At 38.6% G+C, this 20734-nt stretch overlaps 1 protein-coding gene across 5 annotated transcripts in view; it reads left to right on the forward strand.

Annotated features, from left to right (window-relative positions):
- The window catches only part of myo3b (myosin IIIB), a 65407-nt gene that overhangs the window by 11908 nt on the left and 32765 nt on the right, over positions 1–20734 (forward strand). For all 5 annotated transcript variants that reach the window (XM_040148552.1, XM_040148553.1, XM_040148554.1 and 2 more), the window contains 15 exons: positions 4872–4937; positions 7260–7415; positions 10269–10353; positions 10435–10551; positions 11101–11205; positions 11565–11648; positions 11773–11975; positions 12052–12150; positions 12252–12366; positions 12460–12586; positions 13200–13410; positions 14211–14358; positions 15580–15733; positions 15897–15985; positions 16950–17079. In XM_040148552.1, the coding sequence (XP_040004486.1) occupies positions 4872–4937; positions 7260–7415; positions 10269–10353; positions 10435–10551; positions 11101–11205; positions 11565–11648; positions 11773–11975; positions 12052–12150; positions 12252–12366; positions 12460–12586; positions 13200–13410; positions 14211–14358; positions 15580–15733; positions 15897–15985; positions 16950–17079 (1889 nt within the window). The remainder of the gene's footprint in view (positions 1–4871; positions 4938–7259; positions 7416–10268; positions 10354–10434; positions 10552–11100; positions 11206–11564; positions 11649–11772; positions 11976–12051; positions 12151–12251; positions 12367–12459; positions 12587–13199; positions 13411–14210; positions 14359–15579; positions 15734–15896; positions 15986–16949; positions 17080–20734) is intronic.

Below are 20734 nucleotides of genomic sequence, written 5' to 3' on the forward strand. Positions count from 1 at the left end.
GCAGCATCTGCTGAATAATCAGCGTGTAAAATCTTCATCATCAAAAAAACGTAGTAGTGTATGGCCTACTACAGTACTACAAATTAATGCACTGATTCAGTCTGTAAAAATATTCACTGCTGGAGACAGTGTGTGCCTGATGATCCTTTGAGAGCTTAGTGGCTACACGCGGTTGACCTTTTGTTATCAGCACAATCGCGCAATTATCTCTCAGTTAGGTAGAGATATGCCCTTCTGATTGCAATTTGCATTGGTGATTAGCTCCATTCACACTGAGATGAGGCTGTCACCTCCTCCCCATCACAATGTTATCTCCTCCCTGCCAAGCCAGAGGAGGAACGCGGATGGCTTATGTGCCAGGAATTATGGGAGCTAACGCAGTATTTCATCAGTACCAAATTAAACCAGAATTTAAAATAGTTCCAGGAGAAGGGACGTTAAAAGCAGGACGCCTCGGTAAAATGGAAGAATGTTTTCCTCCCACTTAATAACACGTCACTTTTTTTTAGAGGAGTAGATGTAGCTTCGGGATTGTGTGTTTGGGAAAATTTAAAAAAAAAGCAACCTGGAACTGGATGAGTGGTTTCTGTCAAGCGCATTTCCTTATCAAACAGCAGCCATAATAAGAGGGGGCACATGCATTTCCCTTGTCAATATCCACTCTTTTTTCATCACTGCAGATTTGTAAGACTCTTTGACTTTGGGGATAACTAGGATGTTAATAGAATTGGACATGTATCTTCAACTGACATTCCTCCATCTTTGCTCCAATCAAACTGATATTTTGCCCTTTTGGTGTGAATTGGGACCTTAAAGGCTTAGCAGTTGTGGTATAAATTACAGTTAATGTGTTGAACCATGAAATGATTCTTTTAACATGTCATTATCTCAAATATATTTTCCCATCACTGCAGCAAGGCAGACAAAATCGTAAGGAAACGTGCTTTAAATTATGACTCCTATATGAATTACTTTCTAAGTAGGGAAATGTATTTCACCTTTGGGTCTTTAGTGGTGGTGAGAGTGATTCACGATTAAATCAAAGAGATTCATCTTCACAGGTTTTGATGATTGCAAAGTTCTACTTTTTTTTTTTTTTTTCAATTTAATACGTCACAAACCATTACCAGAGGAGCCTTTTCTGAAGTATTGTCCTTGGGTAGTACATGTTTTATGAAATCCATATAAGCACTAAAACATGCAATAAGCATTTTCATCATGCTGATATTTTACAGTTGCACACAGTAATGTGTTTCCAGGCTAAAGGTTTCACTGTCATGTTGTTAATCTTGTGTGTATCATCCACCTTATCATTCCTCTTCTCTGAAACACACTGAGATAGTAAAATATCCGAAAAATACACCCCGGCTCGGGTTGATGTTATACATTTCCTTATATGTTCTAGTATTGTGTAGTCAGCCTTCTTTCCTTTCTGTCTTTTTCTGAGGAGGCCATTGTAAGCTCTCGCTGGAAAGTCTCTCTTGTCAAGCTGAAGTTTTAATGGTTCCCGGTAAGGACAATATAAACACCCAGTGCTATCACCACTCTGACTACAGGAGCCAGCAGCAGATAGCCATCATGTCAAAATTTGGTTGTGCAAGTGGAAACATGAAATGATTCTTGTCCCAGCAGGCTATAAGCAATAAGAGGAGCTCTGATATCTGTCTGAGGGGATTCTGATGAGCTCCATGAACTAGGATCACCTTGGTGCATGGTCTGTTTGTGCCTCAGAAATACCTGATGGTTGATGATATGTGACATACTGTCGATCCATGCATGTGTTTAAATCTCAGGTAGATCAACCTGCTATTTTTCGGAGCGTCAGTTTTGAATTTTTATTTGAATCAGAGGCTTTTGTGAATTTGCTTTTTGTTGTGATTAAAATTAATTGAATGTGTTACAGTGTGTTTGACAGGTATATGATGTCCATGGTGACCATGAAAGAAGGTAATGGAGCATGTCAGAGGGTAAAGTCGTAAAATCGTAAACTGCTAAATTAATTACAGATACTCAAGACAAAGATGGTGTGTGATATTTAATATTCATGAAGGTTAATTGCTTGAGCCAATGTTCTCTACCCTGTACGGCCCTTGTGTGTTCATGTAAGGTTAAACCAAGGTATGTGTAAAATGTGTTGCAAAGGCCTTTGGCAAAAACGTCCAAGGTTGTATTTATTTAGCTAGATCCCCGTCGAAATTAGCCACATATTTAATAGTACTTGTATCTGTCAGAGCAGAGACCAAGAACAAGCGAGATAGAAGTAAATGATGGCTTGTCAGAGGCAACAAAGGCTAATCAAATCAGGAGGCTCAGGGAGAGAAATCCAGACCAGTGTGCTGGTGAGAGACAGCTCTTCATGGAAAATACCAGAGTTCAAATCTCTGGAGTAGAACAGCCAAGGGTGAGGGAAGTCAACATAGTTTCTAGTGTTTCTGACAGGATGAAATCTTTCAAGAGGTGAAAAATCAGGTTTGGAGTGAACAAAATTCATTTCCTCAACAGAAGTGAAACATTATACTTTTGGATGATGATGATTGATAACCTGCCAGCTTTTCGGTCTGTCACAGATGAATGTCGGAAGTAATGCTGATTTGGGAACTGTGTGCACCCTACCAACGTTTCTCTCAACAAAATGCCCATTGCTATTATGGAAACCAGCCATTATTTGAAAGAAATCAGGTGACCTTGATTTTAAACATTGCCATTTTATATATAATAAAATTCTGCTTGGAAAGAGTGAAGACGCTGTATATCTTTTATGTCAAAGATTTCCCATCATCAGGCACTGATACAGTGTTGACCCCTGACAAGAGATCTCTGGCTGTTTGGATGATTTTCTAATCATGAGTTAAACGCTTTAACATCTCCATCCTTGATGCAGTTATTTTACTGCTCTGTGCGGCGTTCAGGACTGCAGCATTCGGCGATGTGGCCGCCAAAGACATGATAAATGTGGCAGCAGTTCTCCGTGCTCATGCATGTATGCTCAAAGCAGTGCGAGTGGTCTGGCTGAGGTGATGGATGAGTTGAAATTTTAAGTGGGTGGTCCATTCGCTGAGTAAGTCTTTATTTTGGGCCCTCATACTCATTCTCTGTTAAGCTTGTCTAAAGGCCACTGTGTTTCTGCTTTAAGAAACCAGTGCCCTCAGGTATGTCTTTCAATCAAAGAAATACATGAATCCTGAAAGTACATCACTGCTCAGTCATTATTCTCCTCAAATTTCATCAGAAACAATTCCAAACTGCATCAGCAAGGTTATGCAGGGCAGCTTTAAGATAGATTTGCAGCATATGTAGATTTATATTTGTAGCATTTGTAATTTTGCTAGAACAACTCCATATTGCTGCCTGTTGTTCTGGCATTTTAATCACCTTCAAAGACTTGATGTCATTGGTCTAGAGGATGTGAATTGTGGATATCTGACAAAGAATCAGATCGTGTCAGATTTTTATATCCTGTCGATGATAATTGATTTTGATCATTTTAATAATTAATGATTCCAACCCTTTACAGCACTTGTTTCATGTGTAAACATAGAGAGCTGGATGGAAAGATTTTAAGGAAGTCTTGAGCACTGACAGTGTTGAATTAAGTGCAGCAGTCAAAGTTCATTGTCGAACTGAAACATTTTTTGAATGAAAAATGACAGTGTTTTACATCATATAGAAAGCGGAGGAATTATAAATTCTGCATATGCTTATTCACATATTGCATTGGCCTGATTTTTGTCTTCCTTCATGGCTTAGTTACAGCTGTCAAGCGCTGTTGACACCTCTGTGATTTTGCCTCAATCCACTCTGAGGAACGTCTGACAGTACAAGCGCTGCCTGGACCTACATTTGAATAAGCCATTTGTGTTTACAATATGAGCCAGCACTCTCACAAATAGTGAAAGAAAAAACTGCCTGAATTCGCTAAGCACAATGAGCACACTTGACAGTGTTATCAGCAGTGCTGCTATATTGACTTTGTAATGTATAAGCAGTATGGTACAACATCAAGGCGAGAACGTGTCTTCAGGCTCATATTAGGGGTTGCATTGAAGCAGTCAGTTACTGGCTTTGATCTGCACTTTGGAAAGGATTTCCTGCCTGAATCCTTATCAAAGACTCAACAAACTTAGCACTGCGGTACATGACAGATTTTGTACCCAAACATCCTTCCCTCACGTTCCAAAAAAGAGAAAAAAAAGATGTTTAATATTTTGTAGTTTAATGCGTAGCTGCATCTACCTCTGGTTTGTTTGTGATAAGCAAAATTAGAGTGTTTTAATTTTTCAAAGCCAAAGAATTCATATTCTGTTTGTCAGTCTGATGGCTTTGTAAAAAAACATGAGTGAACTCATTAAAGTGGTTCATAAATATCTGGACCAGGTCAGTCACTATTTTCCTGACAGTGACGAAAGGCTCAGCCTCTGGCTGTCAGACTGGCAGCTGAAGATGACTGTACTCTGGTCCAGCCTTGGCTCCTCGTATAGACCTGCCTCCTGTCATCATGCGCACTTGAAAAGTATTAGCCTCATTATAGATGGCCTCCGTAAATGCTGCTGACAGAGGTATAACTAGCTCCTGTAACTTTTGGCTCCCAATGGCAGATGCTTGCTGCCAGACTGTGGAGGAGCTGTTATCATTTGTCACTTTTTCTGTGGCTGCCACAGACCTGGACCCAGACCAGCTTGTCCTCAGAGCAGGAACTCTCAAAGGAGTCTGAGGGTCACTCCCTGCCTGCCAGTGATCATTTGTCAGCAAACTCAGGACACAAGCTCAATGTCTTTAATTTGCGCTGATATTCGTGTCATTTAATTGCCTTTAATAAAGTCACTGTTTTTCACATATTATGCTGACTTTTGTAGGTTGTGACTTTGTTTCAGAAATCCCTCCCCCACATTACGAAATCCAGAACAGTGGTGCAGAAGTTTCAGCCATTTCATCAGCCAGTAAGTGTCTTCTAACTCAAATTTGTCAACCTTTGTTTTCTTTCTGTCTTAAGACTTTGTGGAAAAGCAGTTATTTTCCAAAAAGGGTTGTGAAAACAACAAGTAGATGGAAACACCTAATGCTCCAAAAAGACCCAGACCTATTCTGAAGAACTGAGGACGATTCTGATTTTTTTTTTTAGAATGATAAAAATCTTATTAACAATATATATTGGCAGATATGATTATTTTTCTAATTTACATGAGTGTAACTTAATTAGACTTTTTTGTTAAGGATCCTTCAAATTCAGTTGATTAAGAGGTTGGTTTGGTTAATAATACTTAAGGTTAAGATTTGTCTGGGGCAGATGAGGGAGTGACGTGGTATAGTTCAGGGATGGACAAGAGGAAAGATCTGCATTTGTATTTACAGCTAAATGTAATACATGTCTTTAAACATACATTAACATCATAAATGTAATTTAACTGTTGTGCCTCTGCCTGTGTATATACTCTTGCAAAAATGAATAAAGAAATAATAGCCAACAATATTTTATATAGCATTTGTCCAGTATGAAATGATAAAACATACACTGGGGATAAACACTCAGCAGGAACGCACTATAGCTAAACATTAGCTATAGTGCGTTGTCAACAGGCGGGAATGTGCATGTAAACAAGGAGGGAATTTGATATTTTATAGCCAGATTCTATCAACCCTCTTGTCCTTCTGTTCATTGACTTTCATTTGTGTAAATCTGCCAGAGAGGAACAAACTAATTCACCTGAGTTATCAGTTCTATCTCAGTCCTGGATAACTTATCATTTCCTCCACTGTGCAAGGCTAATAATGTCAGGGGTAGCTTGTAATGGTTGCTCAGAATATACAACCTTAATATCTACTGTGCAGAAGTGTGTGAGCCTGAAGCATAATGAGAAAATAAAATTCAATTTGTTTGGAGAATTATTTGTTTCTGGCTAACATTTATGCTGCAGGTTTGCACTGAAATGCAATAACTGAAAAGGAGTAATTGAAAAAACAAACAGACCATCTGCCTTGAAGGCCTGTTGGCTTTTTTGTCACTTTAGTGATTGATTGATCAGGACAAAATCAAGGCATATTACCCCTTAAACCAGCCAATGTACATTGTTGAGATGTTAGTTTCTATACTTTGTACTTTGTCATTGCCAGGGTTTTCATTGGATACTTTTTGAATTGCAGCTGTGTAATCTGGGTTAATGGATTGTGTGATACCATATCAGAATTAATCTCCCCAAACAAAGCCCAAGAGAGTTCAATGTGGGGAGGCTGGACAATGTTATCAAGGTTTGCAGGCTGTTTGTGAAGCCTTTTCAGCCCTGTCAGGCCTGTATGTGTGTGTCGGGAGAAGTGGGGTGGGGGTTTTCAGGATAATAAATCCATCACCAGCGTCTGCACTTGTGCAGCCAAAGAGCTGACTTCTCTGACAAAGTGGCCTGCCGTGCAGCATCCTGGCAGCACAGCCCTGCTAATAGCAGCAACCTCTGCTTAATGTCCTGACGCTAATGAATTCATGGAATTAACTTTCAGAGCTGAACAAACTGATAAAAGAAACAGAATTTCAGTGTAGATTAGGTGGTAGGAATTAGATTGGTGCTTTTCTCCTATCTTAGCTCTGCCTGCAGTTGTTGGTGTTGTAGCATTTACAAACACATTCAGATGCTTCAGGTCTTTAGCTGAACAAGTAAATGGACAGGACAAATGTGGCCCGCTGCTGCATCTTCCTTCTAGAGTTCAGGTGCAGATTTCAGGCCTTGTAATTTCATAGTTTTTGTCTCTTAATAAATCATAACATTCAGAAATAAAAGCCGAATGTGTTCTCCTGTGTTTTCGGTGCGTGGCGTTGTCACAGTCAATATTTTGAGAGCCTTTGTATCAGAAGCAAACTGATGCTGAAATGTAGCCGCCGGCCAGTATCACAAAGTGACATCACCTATTGGCAAACACTGCACATCACAGATAGGACTTACTGCTGTGCCATAGCAGGGCTTGTTTGGACTCAGGGCCATGGTGATAGTGACCATGTGGTATTCAGAGAGAGAACGACAGATTAGTGACCCAGACTTTAAAACGCTTGCAAGGAGCTCCCTGCTGGTGTGGGTGTCTGTTAGGGCTGATCCAGACCAATCAGCTTTCTAAAATGTTCAGGTGATTCCACAGTTAGCTGTTTAATTTTCTCTTATTTGAAGGCCGGTAAATGATAATGGGGCAGGCTTTTTCTGTTTGAAGGCTTCCTGAAGGTTTATTTACCGATGGTTAGCATGGAGATGAAGTAACAGTGTGATATATTTGTGTTTGTAAAGGTGCCTGATAAAGGATTTTGAGGCACGTCCATCTGTGACCCACCTCCTGGAGCATCCCTTCATCAAACAGGCCCATGGCAAAGATGCAGCACTTCGTCAGCAGTTAGCTGCTCTCATCCAGGAGCAGCAAGAAGTGGGTTGCAAAACCAAAACCAAGTAAGTCTCTTGAAATGTAAGTCAAAAAATTGCTCTTGCAGAATAAATAATACATTGTAATGACAGAGCTTATTTCTTCATTTGTGTACTGTTATTGGTTATCTCTGCTGCTGCAGATAGCCATTGACTGAGTGTTAATGTTTTTTTATGTCCAGTAGGGGGCAGGGTCTCATCTTCTTACACTGAAGCATAGAAATGATGATGAGCCCCAGTAATGGACATTACAGTATGTGATTAAACAGGAGTTAGGGGAGTGTGACTAATTCAGGAGGAGTGATTGTGCTGACTTACATTCGATTAATAAATGCCATTTACGCCAGTGGATGTGGAAACCATCCGATGGGAAGTCCTTACTACAAGCACTTCCCCACCTGTCTGGTTAAAACAATGATGGAGTAAATGAATTATTTTTTCTGGAAATTGATTTACTCATGAAAGGGGGTGGAATTTAAATTGTACAGTCTTCTCTTTGCTTGTTTTTGAATGAAATTTTCTTTACAGCAGTTAATGTACAATTTCCTTACATTATTGATAGATAGAGAGATAGCCAGATAGATAGATAGATATTTCATGAGATCTTATCCCAAAATGTGTTGTGATGAATAGTTCACTCAGACACTCTCATGTAATTGAATGACAGCACAGAAAGTCTCCTGTTATTTACTGGAGAAATACTGACTTTGGCAATGTTTAATCTTCATCACAAAGGAGTTCCCTGAACCTGCCCTTGACTGAGAGTCTTGATGTTGTGCCAGCTCTGTTTACTCCCGAGAGTGTGCAGAGTCGTTGCCTGAGCCTGATCCCGAATTCCTGTCCACAGTGAAAGTGGATAATGGGATTAGGAGCTTGTAGGGCGAGAACTGGGCTCGCCTGGTTTAGTCTCTCATGCCACAGATCAGCACACAATGAATCCAGATAAGAATAAAGACATAGAAAACTTAAAAGTAGCTGCCGTAGGTGGAATAGTGTGATTTACTTCAAAGCAGGAGAGAGGTAGAGGCTAGAGATCTCGAGTCCTTCTCTAAAGGGACATGATGACAAGCATTCACTTTATAGGGACCACATACTGAGTATTTCCACTATATTCAGAATACAGAATGAATACAAAGGCAGAGGTGGAAACAATTCCTAACCTGAAGCTTGAATATCTTTATTCATCTGATATGATTGATTATTTATTATAATAGAATATAGATCTATCTTGTGAATGAGATATTTTTTTGATGTTTTAGGGACCGAGAAGTAACCAGAAGTGTTTGGATGCTTTTTAAGAGCTTTTCATCATTTAAAGAAAAAAGGCAGGTGTTATTCTATATTTTTCTTATTGTCAACAAATCCTGTGAAAATACCAATTTGGTTGTCCATCTTTTGCTACTTTCCGACTTCCCTGCTCTGTCTGTGGCGCTCAGCCTGAAGCCAGTTAGATCACAAATATACAGTGTAACTTCTAGAATTAAAAAACAGTTGGGCACTTTTTTTTTTAGCAAACATTACTCAAACATGGGGACTATTTTCAACCATTGATTAATACACAAGTGGTGCTCAGAAGTCGCTAAGGTTATACTTAGACTTCTAAAGTTTAACTTAACTGCAATACAGAAACTAGGTAGTTCTTACGTAGAAATTAGTTGTTACTAAATATTTAGACCCTGTAACTGGTGTAACTGTTGCATAGCTAGCTGAGCTAACTGTCAAAACTATTGTTAGCTTGCTAATATATAACCCATTTAGACTGCAGAGTAGAAGAGGTAGATTTTAAATTACATTTAACAAAAATAACACAATATACCTTGAATTACAAATATAATGTTAATAACGTCACACTAAATTACTAAGTAGCATTGGTTATGTTAGCAAAATTGGATATTTTCTAGTCATACTAAACTGTATATGTACTACTCTGAAACACAGGAATGCAGAGATAAATTAAACAAAGTCAGACCTTCATGTACAAAGGATTATCACTTTGATATATCACTACACCCCCTTAATTGTTTTTTTTTTTTTTTTTTTTTTTGCTGTAATGATACAGTTTGTGATGCTAGAGCCACTTCCTGTTTACATAAGAAAATTCAATTAGAAATCGCTACAGATGTTTCCCAGCAACAAAATGAAACGTTACAGACTTCTTTATTGGTGCAACAACTGGTGAACTAAATGACTAGTTTGAAACCAGATACAAGTTACTAATTAGGAAGGACTTTATACAAAGACCTAGTTTGGGATTTTAAATAGCTGGTGCAACCTGAGCATTTATGGAAGAAAGACAGTGTGTGTGAGATTGACTCAAGATAAACTACAGTGCCCATAGTCATTGTAAAGACACAGTGAGTAAGCTATATTTGGCTTTGGTTAGACAATACATGTCAGTAGGATCAGTTCATTGTTGGTTTCAGTTCCTTCATAGGATTTGATGACAATACAACAAGTATAGAATATCATGAACCTTATCCTTTAAACTCCATAGAAATGGCTGATTGTCCATAGTACATTGCAGTCTACTGTGCATATACTATACATGCGTATAGGAACACAAACCAGTAGGCAGTCACAGACACGGCTCTCTTTTTCTTTCTTTCACATGGTCTGAGGTTTTCTACAGCCACGGAGCCAGCTGGCTCTGTGCTGACCTCTGCCCACTGGGGCTCTTTGGAGAGTGATAGGTCAAAACACAGATGAAGTGCAATCACAGCCTCTGATAATGGGAGATGTGTCCCCTGGGAGAGCTTTATGGGCTTCACACAAACCTTGGAAGTGACTGGGTCTTACATCCAGCTAGTCAAATTACTGTTTCTCATTTGGTGGTCACTTTACTGCTTTCTGAGGCATTATAATGTACTTGGCTTCATACAGGCACGAGCGGATCAATACTCGTAAAACCATCATAATAGAGAGCTGTCCCGATGATGATCTGGTAAACCTGGAGTTCTTAGATGAGGTAAGATTTAATGGGTTTATCTTGCATTGGTTGGTTCAAGGTACAATGCTCTTGATGCAATGTATGTTTTCCTGTCTGCAGGAAACAATAATCAGCCATCTCCAGAAGAGGTATGATGAGCTGCAGGTGTACACTTACGTTGGTGACATCCTCATCGCTCTCAACCCTTTCCAGAATCTCAGCATTTACTCTCCCCAGGTTGGTTTTCGACGAGTCCCATAATTGTTCCCAGTGGTTTCCCAATCACAATGGAAGTGATGAATGATAGCTCCTAAGTCATGCCACTAGTCCTGCTGTAGTGGATGCACATAATATACTGTATATTTACAGTTTATGTATAATAACAACACAAAAAAACTGGCCTAAAATCTGACTTTAAAAACACCATTTTCAGCACAAACACATGTTTTTTGTTTTTTCTAATTACTTTTAGCATCTTAGTGTATAGTCAACATTTTATTTGCATTTTTTCCCGATTTTATTCTTTACTTTCTCTTACTGGATATTGGATATTGCCAGGTACCGGATCTGCATATTTTGAGCTGTGCTCATCACAAGAGAACCTCATTTGTAAACTAGTGTTTTCCTATGGCTTGGAACAAAACAAATTTTAATATGTGGGTGCACAAAAACTACATGAAAATTCTTTTAAACTGATCTGCTCCTTTTAATAGTCAATTTTTTTCTGTGGAAAATCTTTAAAAACCAAAAATCATGAGCCTTATGTGTCCACGTGTCTTCTCTTAGTTCTCTAAGCTGTACCATGGTGTGAAACGGGCTGACAACCCTCCACACATCTTTGCTACTGCAGATGCAGCCTACCAAGGCATGGTGACATTCTGCAAAGACCAGGTATTCTGCAGAAAAATAATTTGATGAAAGGAAACATCAAACCCTGTTATTTTAAAATTGATAAAATGATGATGAAATTTATTTTAAGCAATATATACTTGAAAATATTTGAGAGGGATGTTTTTGAAAATTTTTAATTACATTTAGATCTTTTTCCTGTGGACGTCGAATAAAGTTTGTAGTCGCTTTGGACACTTTTAATAAATAGTGCCTGCCAAGCAGCCAGGTCTCTCGTGAAGAAGAAATGTAATTCTCTACAAGACTTTTACCTGGATTAATAAGGGAAAAATGTATGTAATAAAATGTAAATATTCCTTGCTTAATGTTTTAGTGACTGTATTTGTTTCCTTTTGCTTTAGTGTATCATAATCAGTGGGGAGAGCGGTGCTGGAAAAACTGAGAGCGCTCATTTGATTGTTCAACATCTTACCTTCTTGGGAAAGGTATAGTAGCATGATCATTCTCTCATTGATGAATCTGTTAATGCTAGTGCTGATTACTACATAAACTCTAAACTATTTTGAAATCATACCATAGTTTAATAAAGAAACACGTTTTTGTTCTTAGGCAAACAATCGGACGTTGCGTGAGAAGATCTTGCAGGTGAACCCCCTTGTCGAGGCCTTCGGAAATGCCTGCACAGCTATCAATGACAACTCCAGTCGCTTCGGGAAGTACCTGGAGATGAAGTTCACACCGACTGGAGCAGTCATCGGGGCCAAGATATCCGAATATCTGCTGGAGAAGTCGAGGGTCATCAAACAGGCCATGTATGTTCTGCTCATTCCTGGTATCACTGGATTTGCATTTGTCGTACTTCTGACTACTCTGTCTGCTTCCTCTCAGGGGGGAGAAAAACTTCCACATATTTTATTACATATACGCTGGGCTTTACCACCAAGATAAGCTGAAGACTTACAGGCTACCAGACAGAACACCTCCCAGGTTAGTGCTGCAATTTGACTTCGACTTGTGCATTGAAATCCTTCCATCTTTCATTTCCCATCGCGGAAACTGACATTGATAGTCATAATGTGCATCTGCAGGTACATTGACAGTCAGCACTGCAAAGTGATGCAAGACATTGTCTCCAGCAAACTGTACAAGGAGCAATTTGATGCAATTCAGGACTGCTTCCGAAACATTGGCTTTACTGAAGAGGTATTTAATTACTTAACAAAATATACTATACTGGTTTTGGTTGCAGAGACATTAAATGCTATGTTAATTGTATTTTATCCTCTCTTTTTTTAGGAAGTCAACTCTGTTTACAGAATTCTCTCAGCCATTTTGAACACAGGCAATATTGAATTTGCTGCCATCACATCCCAACACCAGACCGATAAGAGTGAAGTGCCTAACTCAGAGGCTTTGCAGAATGGTGAGATATGTTGTGTGTGTTGTAGAAGTCAGCAGTACTCTTATTTTAGCCATAGAAACGCATAGGTTTAATGGTCTCCCTGAAGAGAAGAGAGATTGTTATGTGATTAGGTGAGATTAAAATACATTACTCCTCCTTGTGTGATGATTTACGGACTGTACTTTGTATTCAGATATTTTGTGGTTGGATGATTTTTTGGTTATAAGAAGGGAAACTTTTTGTGGTAGATTTTATTATTCGGGCGTGGTAGAGGAAGGAGGAGAGACATGTTCATAAGTCTCTGTGTTATGTGTGTACTGTGTTTTTTATGATGTGTAATAATGTATGTTTTGTGTAATAATTTATGTTCTTTTGTGACAATTGTCGTTTCACTATGTAACAGTATATAGGATTTCTTAGCACCCTGTGTCGGACGGACACCTTTGTTTTGTGAGCAGGTGAAACCATAATGTATCCAGAAGCACAGGATCCCTTTCCATTTACATGAAAATGTAAAGAAGCAAACCCATCTACAGTAGAAAAAAAAAAATAGCTGGAGCTGATCTCTCTGAGATTGATTAAGTCAGATGAGCTCTTCGTTATCAAACTGATGGACTCTCCTCTGTTTTCTCAGCTGCGACTCTCCTCAGCATCGGCCCTGAGGAGCTCCAGGAGGCGTTGACCTCTCAGTGTGTGGTCACCAGAGGTGAGACCATCATCCGCACCAACACTGTGGACAAAGCTGCCGATGTCCGAGACGCCATGTCCAAGGCTTTGTACGGACGCCTGTTCAGCTGGATTGTCAACCGCATCAACTCCTTGCTGCAGCCTGACATGAATATCTGGTGAGTGTGCGCTGGTGATGAACATCTGTCTGGACGTCCACTGTCACACTCTTTTCTTCGTCTTTGTCACAGGTGATCAGGCAGAGTTTCTGCAAAGCTGTGATGACCTTTATGTAAGTCTGTTGAGGTAGTTGCAAACATGCAGAGGGGAATATCAATGGGCAAGCACAAGACAAGCAAAAGGAGAGCAAAAAAAGTTTTAATAAATTTTTGATACTGAGTTGCGTGCAGAGAAAATAATGTTCAGATGATTAAAAAGACTTCAGAGAGACTACAAAGAAGCTGTTCATTGATCCAAAAGAATTCCTTCATAAATATGGGCGTCGACTGTCAAGGAATCCTCTGAGATGTACAAAAGCCAGCGTTCCTGTCTGCATTCCAGTCATCTTTGCTATTTCCTTATTGCCATTAATAATCTGGTAGCACAGGCTAAAGGTGACCTCTACATACAGTGGTTAATGACTGGTCATGAAAAATAGCAAATCCAAGCACTGAATATAGAATGCAGGGTGTTAAGTCTTCGTGCTGTGTTGTAGAAATGTGCATTGTTTGTGAAGATATTGAAAATGACTCAAGGTTTAATCAATAGAGACTGAAATAAAACAATTTACGACGATCAGACTTTTTGAAAGCTAATGTTTATGATTTCTCTTCAGACAAGGCCGACCAGACCAGACTCTATATTTGGGTTGAACTTGGATTATCATTAAAGTTTTATCAATTAATATGGCTGCTGGGGATTTGCTTGTTCTGTTACATGGAAGAATTAAGTTTGTTTGTCCCCTTTTTCTCCTTTGAAGTGCTGCAGAGAGCGGCATGAATGTGGGAATCCTGGACATCTTTGGATTTGAAAATTTCAAAAAGAACTCTTTTGAACAATTGTGCATCAACATTGCAAATGAGCAGATCCAGTTTTACTTCAACCAGCACATATTTGCCCTCGAACAGGTGAGTTTGACATACAGAAAGAGGTTATTAATAGGATGTTTGTGCTAATGAATCATGCTTAAGGTATTGCCATTGTAATATTCGACACATGCTCCTCAGCAACAAAATTTATTGAGCAAAACAACACACTGCTATGGAAATCATTCATTTTATTATTATTTGTGTGTTTTCACATCTATCAGGGCAGAGATGCTCTCAACATGAACATTTTGCTTGTAGCCAGGCTGTGATGTGTAAAGGACTGCTCATACCATTGTGCACCACCAAATTACTCTCTTAATTGATTTAATGAAGTTGTTTACCCTGACGTGCGAGAGGTCTTTATTTTCCTTGAAGGAAATGAATAGACATTAATCAAGAACCATTTTGCCATAATGCCTTTTAGTCCGTGTTAACACTACAGCAGTCGTTCTAAGAGGAAAAAGAAGGCAAGATAATTTTATTTATATATCACATTTCGTTTACATCCAAACTCGCCATGCTTTACATTAAAATACATACAGCAACACACGACAAGAGGAATACTTAAAGAAATACAAACAAAATCATTTATTGAGGCAAGATTACACTCCGAAATAAGAACTACTCATTCATTTACATTTGCCAGCACTTTACAGGACCAGAACTGTTATTGGAAGCAACATTTCCTCCTTTACGCATTAATTACAGCAATGATCATTTAAAAATAATGCCTCAATGTCATGGAAGAGTTTCTCCCCTACAAAAAAGTGCCAGCTGCTCCTGATGTAGGGTTGGTGCTCAGTGGAGAAGGATTTTTATTTGGTGTGGATATTCAGTCAGTCTCACTGTACACAGAAACTGATTATTCTGAGTTAATGACTTAAACATGAGGACGGTTTAGATCCATTGGTTCCACTTTATTAGTAAAATATATATTTAAAACAACTTTTTGATCTGAAATTAAATAGATGCAATAATATGATATGACTCTGGGTTATTTGCAAATTGAAATAAATTATGAATAAGTAACTGACTATTTGTTAGTTCAGAGCTGCTCTGTTTTATGCATTCAGTAAAAGACTCTATTATGCTGTAAACTTCAGCCATAGACACACACAGCCCTTTGCAACTGTTTGGTTTTGTTGATTAGAAACTTTTTTCCCCCACACATGCACAAATCATATTTAGCCCAGATTGTTTAATTGGGTCATTTAGAGAAATCATTAACTAGATTGTTCTACATTCACTGGTTTTAATTAGATGGAGTACCAGAGCGAGGGAGTGGATGCCAGCCTGGTGGAGTACGAGGACAACAGGCCCATCCTGGACATGTTCCTGCAGAAGCCCATGGGTCTGTTGTCCCTGCTGGATGAGGAGAGCCGCTTCCCTCAGGCCACTGACCAGACCTTAGTGGGTAAGACTGGTACTACAACTGCCAAATGCTCAGACAAACAAAAATCATGAAAAAATAATTTAATAGGAGGTCAGAAGTCAGTATCTTCTTTAAATGTAGCTCCATCTCTTGCCATGTATAATGCATCTTTTTGTATTGTTTTTCATTTTCTTCTTGTTTACAGATAAATTTGAGGACAACCTGCGCTGCAAGTATTTCTGGACACCGAAACGTGTGGAGCTTTGTTTTGGGATTCAGCATTATGCAGGAAAGGTATCAAATGAGTCTTTGGCTCAGCAACAAATAATCTACTGACTGATTGGTGGTGTGATAGGAGTGTATGTTTAGGAGCGTATTAACAGTAGTTCAAACTTGACAAATGACACTAGTGGTCACAAGGAGCAGGTATAAATCTACTTATGTCTTCCTATATAGTTCAATACTTTGCAAAACATGTAGATAACTGAATTAAGGTGGAGCATGTGATTTTACAGATCCATGGTTTTAAGCACATTGAGTTTTTATTTTTTATAGCAATTGTGAACAAATTCAAATTTGAATTTAAATTAACTCACTTAGTTTGATAATGTTATTACTTCAGTTTTCTCTGACAATATGATCATTTCGTGTTATTGTTTCACAAAATTCTGTTGTTTAAATGAATGATTTCAAGTAAACAGTAATTAAAAACAAGATTAGGCACTGAAGTATTTATTTTACATGTCTGAGGCAATGCTTCTAAAGAAATGCAAAACAACTGAACATAGTTAATAGGCCTTTGTCACACCAGACTTTTTGACTCATCATTCATCAGTAGGAAAAGCACAGGGGTTACTTATAACATTAACACTGGTTCTGTTCATGTTATTCAATTGTCTCATTAAGCGGTGACAGTGAACCAGCATGAACAATACCAGGACCCTGAAACTGAAGCAGCTACATGGAATTCAGCCATTGTCAATTTTATTATTTACACCTGTGCTTTTCTTACTGTGACATGTCTCAGTGTCTCCTGTAAAAAAGGTGTATTGTAATGAACAGCAGTATAATCCTTTTACATTTGCGATTTTGGCCACATTTTCCATATCATGATATACATCGATATCAGAAAAATACAATGATAAGAAGTTCAACCATTTTGCCCAGCCTCAAATAAAAGTAAAAAAAAATATTTTTTTCTTAAATTATGCATACATTTTAGACTGTTAATGTGCATTTCTTATGTCCTCCTCAACAGGTAATGTACAATGTGAATGGATTTTTGGAGAAAAACAGAGACACTCTTCCTGCAGACATTGTAGTAGTGCTGAGAACATCAGAGAACAAACTTCTGCAGCAGCTGTTTTCCAGCCCCTTAACTAAAACAGGTATGCTTTTATATGCAGCAATAAAAAAAATAAAATAAAAAAAAATAGTAGTTTAGAACATCTCAAGCTCTGACACTACCAGGAGCATTATGCTACCGCTTATCACAATGGAAATGGAAACTTTTCTTTGAGACAAACTACTGTTAACAATGCCGGGTTCTGACTGTATTACTCTGTGAATTGTGTTAGTGTCTACTGTTTCCACAAATGTTCAGGTAAGTGGGTTTCTTAAAGACACGGCTCCCAGACATCCTCCTGGTCCCCCTTCATTTCAAGCCTCTGTGTGCCGTGCTCGGATAAATCTGCAGTCTCCATTATCTCTTGAGAGGCTCAGCTCTCTGCATGGCGCTCTGTTTTTATTTTCACTAAGCTGTCCCTCTTGGTTTCCCACTGCTGAATGCTATCTACAGATTGTGGGTGCAGTGGGATATTTTTATGATAAGGTTTCTAAATACCCAGGGGATGAAGAAACAGTATTTAGAGAACACAAAAGCAACTCTTCCCACCTCTTTTCTGCTGGTTAAATGAAGGTAGTAATGTGCTCGTCATTAGCTGCGGCTGAGGCCTCCTGGTCACTTGACTTAGCTGAAATGCTAATAGATGTGTTAAATTATCAGGTTCCCACTTCCTTCTCTATTTCAGCTAAGCCACATTATGTGATTCACTTCCTTTTTAGGGACCTGTAAATGCCTACTTTTACTCCCAGTGGCATTTAAAGGAGCTTCAATTCACAAAAGGCACCTTAGCTGAGACTCCAGTAGAAATCTGCGTGATGTATCTGTAATCTTCAATTGCAGGTTGTGCACAAGGGAGCCTTCAGCCACTTCTTTCTTCAATTAAGGGCTTCAGAGGAGTACACTCCATAAAAACAAATTCAATGAACACTAAATTTCAGTGCACAAAGGCACTGAATAGAAACTAAGGTGTGCTGTAATGTTTACTGCCGCCAACATAGCGTCTGTTAGGTCTAAAAGCTTCTTTATTTCCTTTTGTTCCACTGCACTTTTGTCTGTCCTGCTATTCAGACTGGTGGATCGTGTTAATGTAATGATTTATCAGAGAAATAAACAGTTACTATATCGTGGAGTTTTACCCCTTTTATCCTTAAAAGCATTACCCACGCTCGCAGTCAGTTTATAGATTCTTTTGCATGTTCATTCAGAGCAAGTTTTTCTGCAATGTGTGTCTGTTATTTTTTTGGAGTTGGAGGTCCAATTTTCTTATTGCAGTTTTGTGAAACTGTAGATCATCTCATTAGATAAAAGCAATGAAACACTCTGCTCCAGCTTATCATTCTGGAAAAGATGGAGTGCTGTTTACAGTGAGATAGAATATAGCATAAGAAAATTACAAATCTATTCTTCAGGGTAAATTTTGTGGGGGGATTTAATTTGCATTTTACTTCACTTTATAGATTCACTGTTATCTTTGAAATTACCATTATCAGGGGGATCTGATGGAAATCTGTTTTACACCAGGGTGGTTTCACACCCTGGGTCTCCTCCCCACAGTGTCACCACTAGAGGACACCCTCGTAGACCTGCAGACTGACTCTGACAGTAGTAAAATAATGGATTTAGGATGTCAAACTATACACACACACATGCACTGAATGTTAATGTTTCTGCTGGCACACATATCAAATGCAGTAACACAGAAACAATTCCTCTAAACCAGATGATTTTCCTTTACTTTATTTCACAAGACCCACTACTGGCTTTTCTTCCTCACACCAGATTGAGAATGTGAGTGTCTGAATATCGATGCAGTTCATGTTTGGAGAACAGTAGGAAACTAGAAAGGCCCCAGAGAGTAAAAAGCTCCCAGGCGGTGAATAGTGAAGCCACTTGAGCCCTGCAGAATGTGGGTCCTTGAGGCTTGGACATGTGGTGGTGTTTTGTCAGAGGAAATGGGATGTATTTGCATGGACAAATTCCTCAGAGCCAGGGCCTTTCCCAGATCAGGGGGATCACAGTGTTTGAATTGGCTGAGTTCAGTCGGGCCTACCAGGGCCTGGGCAGCCTGCGGTCACTGTATGGGTCTGTGTGTGTGTGTGTGTGTGTGTGTGTGTGTGTGTGTGTGTGTGTGTGTGTGTGTGTGTGTGTGTGTGTGTGTGTGTGTGTGTGTGTGTGTGTGTGTGTGCGTGTGTGTAGCCTCAGGGCTAGCTGTCCCTGCTGCTTATAGCACTGCACATCTGCAAATAAAAATTGTGTGTGTGTGTGTGTGTATGTATGTGTGTATATATATGTGTGTGTGTGTGTGTGTGTGTGTATATGTATATGTGTATATATATGTATGTATATGTGTATATATATGTATATGTATATGTGTGTATATATATATATATATATATATATATATATATATATATATATATATATATATATATATGTATATATAGTGTATATGTGTGTGTGTGTGTGTGTGTGTGTGTGCGTGTGTGTATGTATGTATGTGTATATATTTTTGTGTATACACATAAATAAATTTGTGTGTGTGTATACACACACACACACACATATATATCTCTCTCTCTCTATATATATATATATATATATATATATATATATAATTACACATGTATGGAGAGGTAGAGATTGTACACACAGTAATTCTCGTGGTATTTCTCATTTCTCTTGATGTTAGCAAGAAGATAGTTTTCAGTGGTGTTTGTTTTTTAACATTTCAACAACTGCTTGTAAAATCCTGAGATTGCATGTATTTATGCGGTACTTATTATAGTTTTTAATCAGTGCTTTGAAAAGCCCTTCTAAAGCCATATAAAAGCAAACAACCATGGCTCAAATATGTCTCATTAAGGAAATGTTGTAATATTGGTGACTGACTTTGGGTTTACTGTATATTTGTCTGCAGTGGTGGAATATAACCAAGTACATTTACTCAAGTACTGTACATCAGTACAAATTTGGGGTACTTATACTTTACTTGAGTATTTCCATTTTATGCCACTTTATACCTCGGTTTCACTATTTCAGATTTGAATATTGTACTTTTTACTCCACTACATTTATCTGACTTACTAGTGTTACTAGTTACTTTGCTTATTAAGAATTTTCATGTAAAACGTGATTAGCTTTTAAGATATAATGCACCATATATTGTGGTGCTACTACTTTTACTTAACTAAAGGATCTGAGAACTTTCTCAACCACGATTTGTCTTTACTTTTTATCCAAAGCATTTTTTGATTTCACTGCAGTGTTTATTATACTGACCCATTAAATAAGCCCAAACTCCTCTCAATCTTAGGTGTCACAGTTCTTGTGAGTGACAGGATTTCTGGCATGAATTTCTATCTTCAGCAAAGTCTAGTTCATATTTTATAATTGCAAAAGTGTGAGTTAACATAACAACCTCATAGGACTACATTCTTATGAGAAATCTGAGGTTATAAGTTCAAGTTCATCTTGTATGTCGAACAATTTACATATTGGTTTTTCATCCTCACATGAAGCCACAGCTCAGCCGTCCTCTGCATCTCCCTCCATCTCCCTTCATGTTAGGAGATGCTCCAGTGTAGAAATGACAGACTTCTCCCAGCGATATGACATATTCGGCTCTTTGTTCTCTCCCGGTAGAAGCCTTTTTCATCCCAGTGGGCAGATACCACAGTCTTTCACCAGACTTCCACACA

This window comes from Xiphias gladius, chromosome 16, assembly GCF_016859285.1.
Source record: "Xiphias gladius isolate SHS-SW01 ecotype Sanya breed wild chromosome 16, ASM1685928v1, whole genome shotgun sequence".
Taxonomy (NCBI): Eukaryota; Metazoa; Chordata; class Actinopteri; order Istiophoriformes; family Xiphiidae; genus Xiphias; species Xiphias gladius.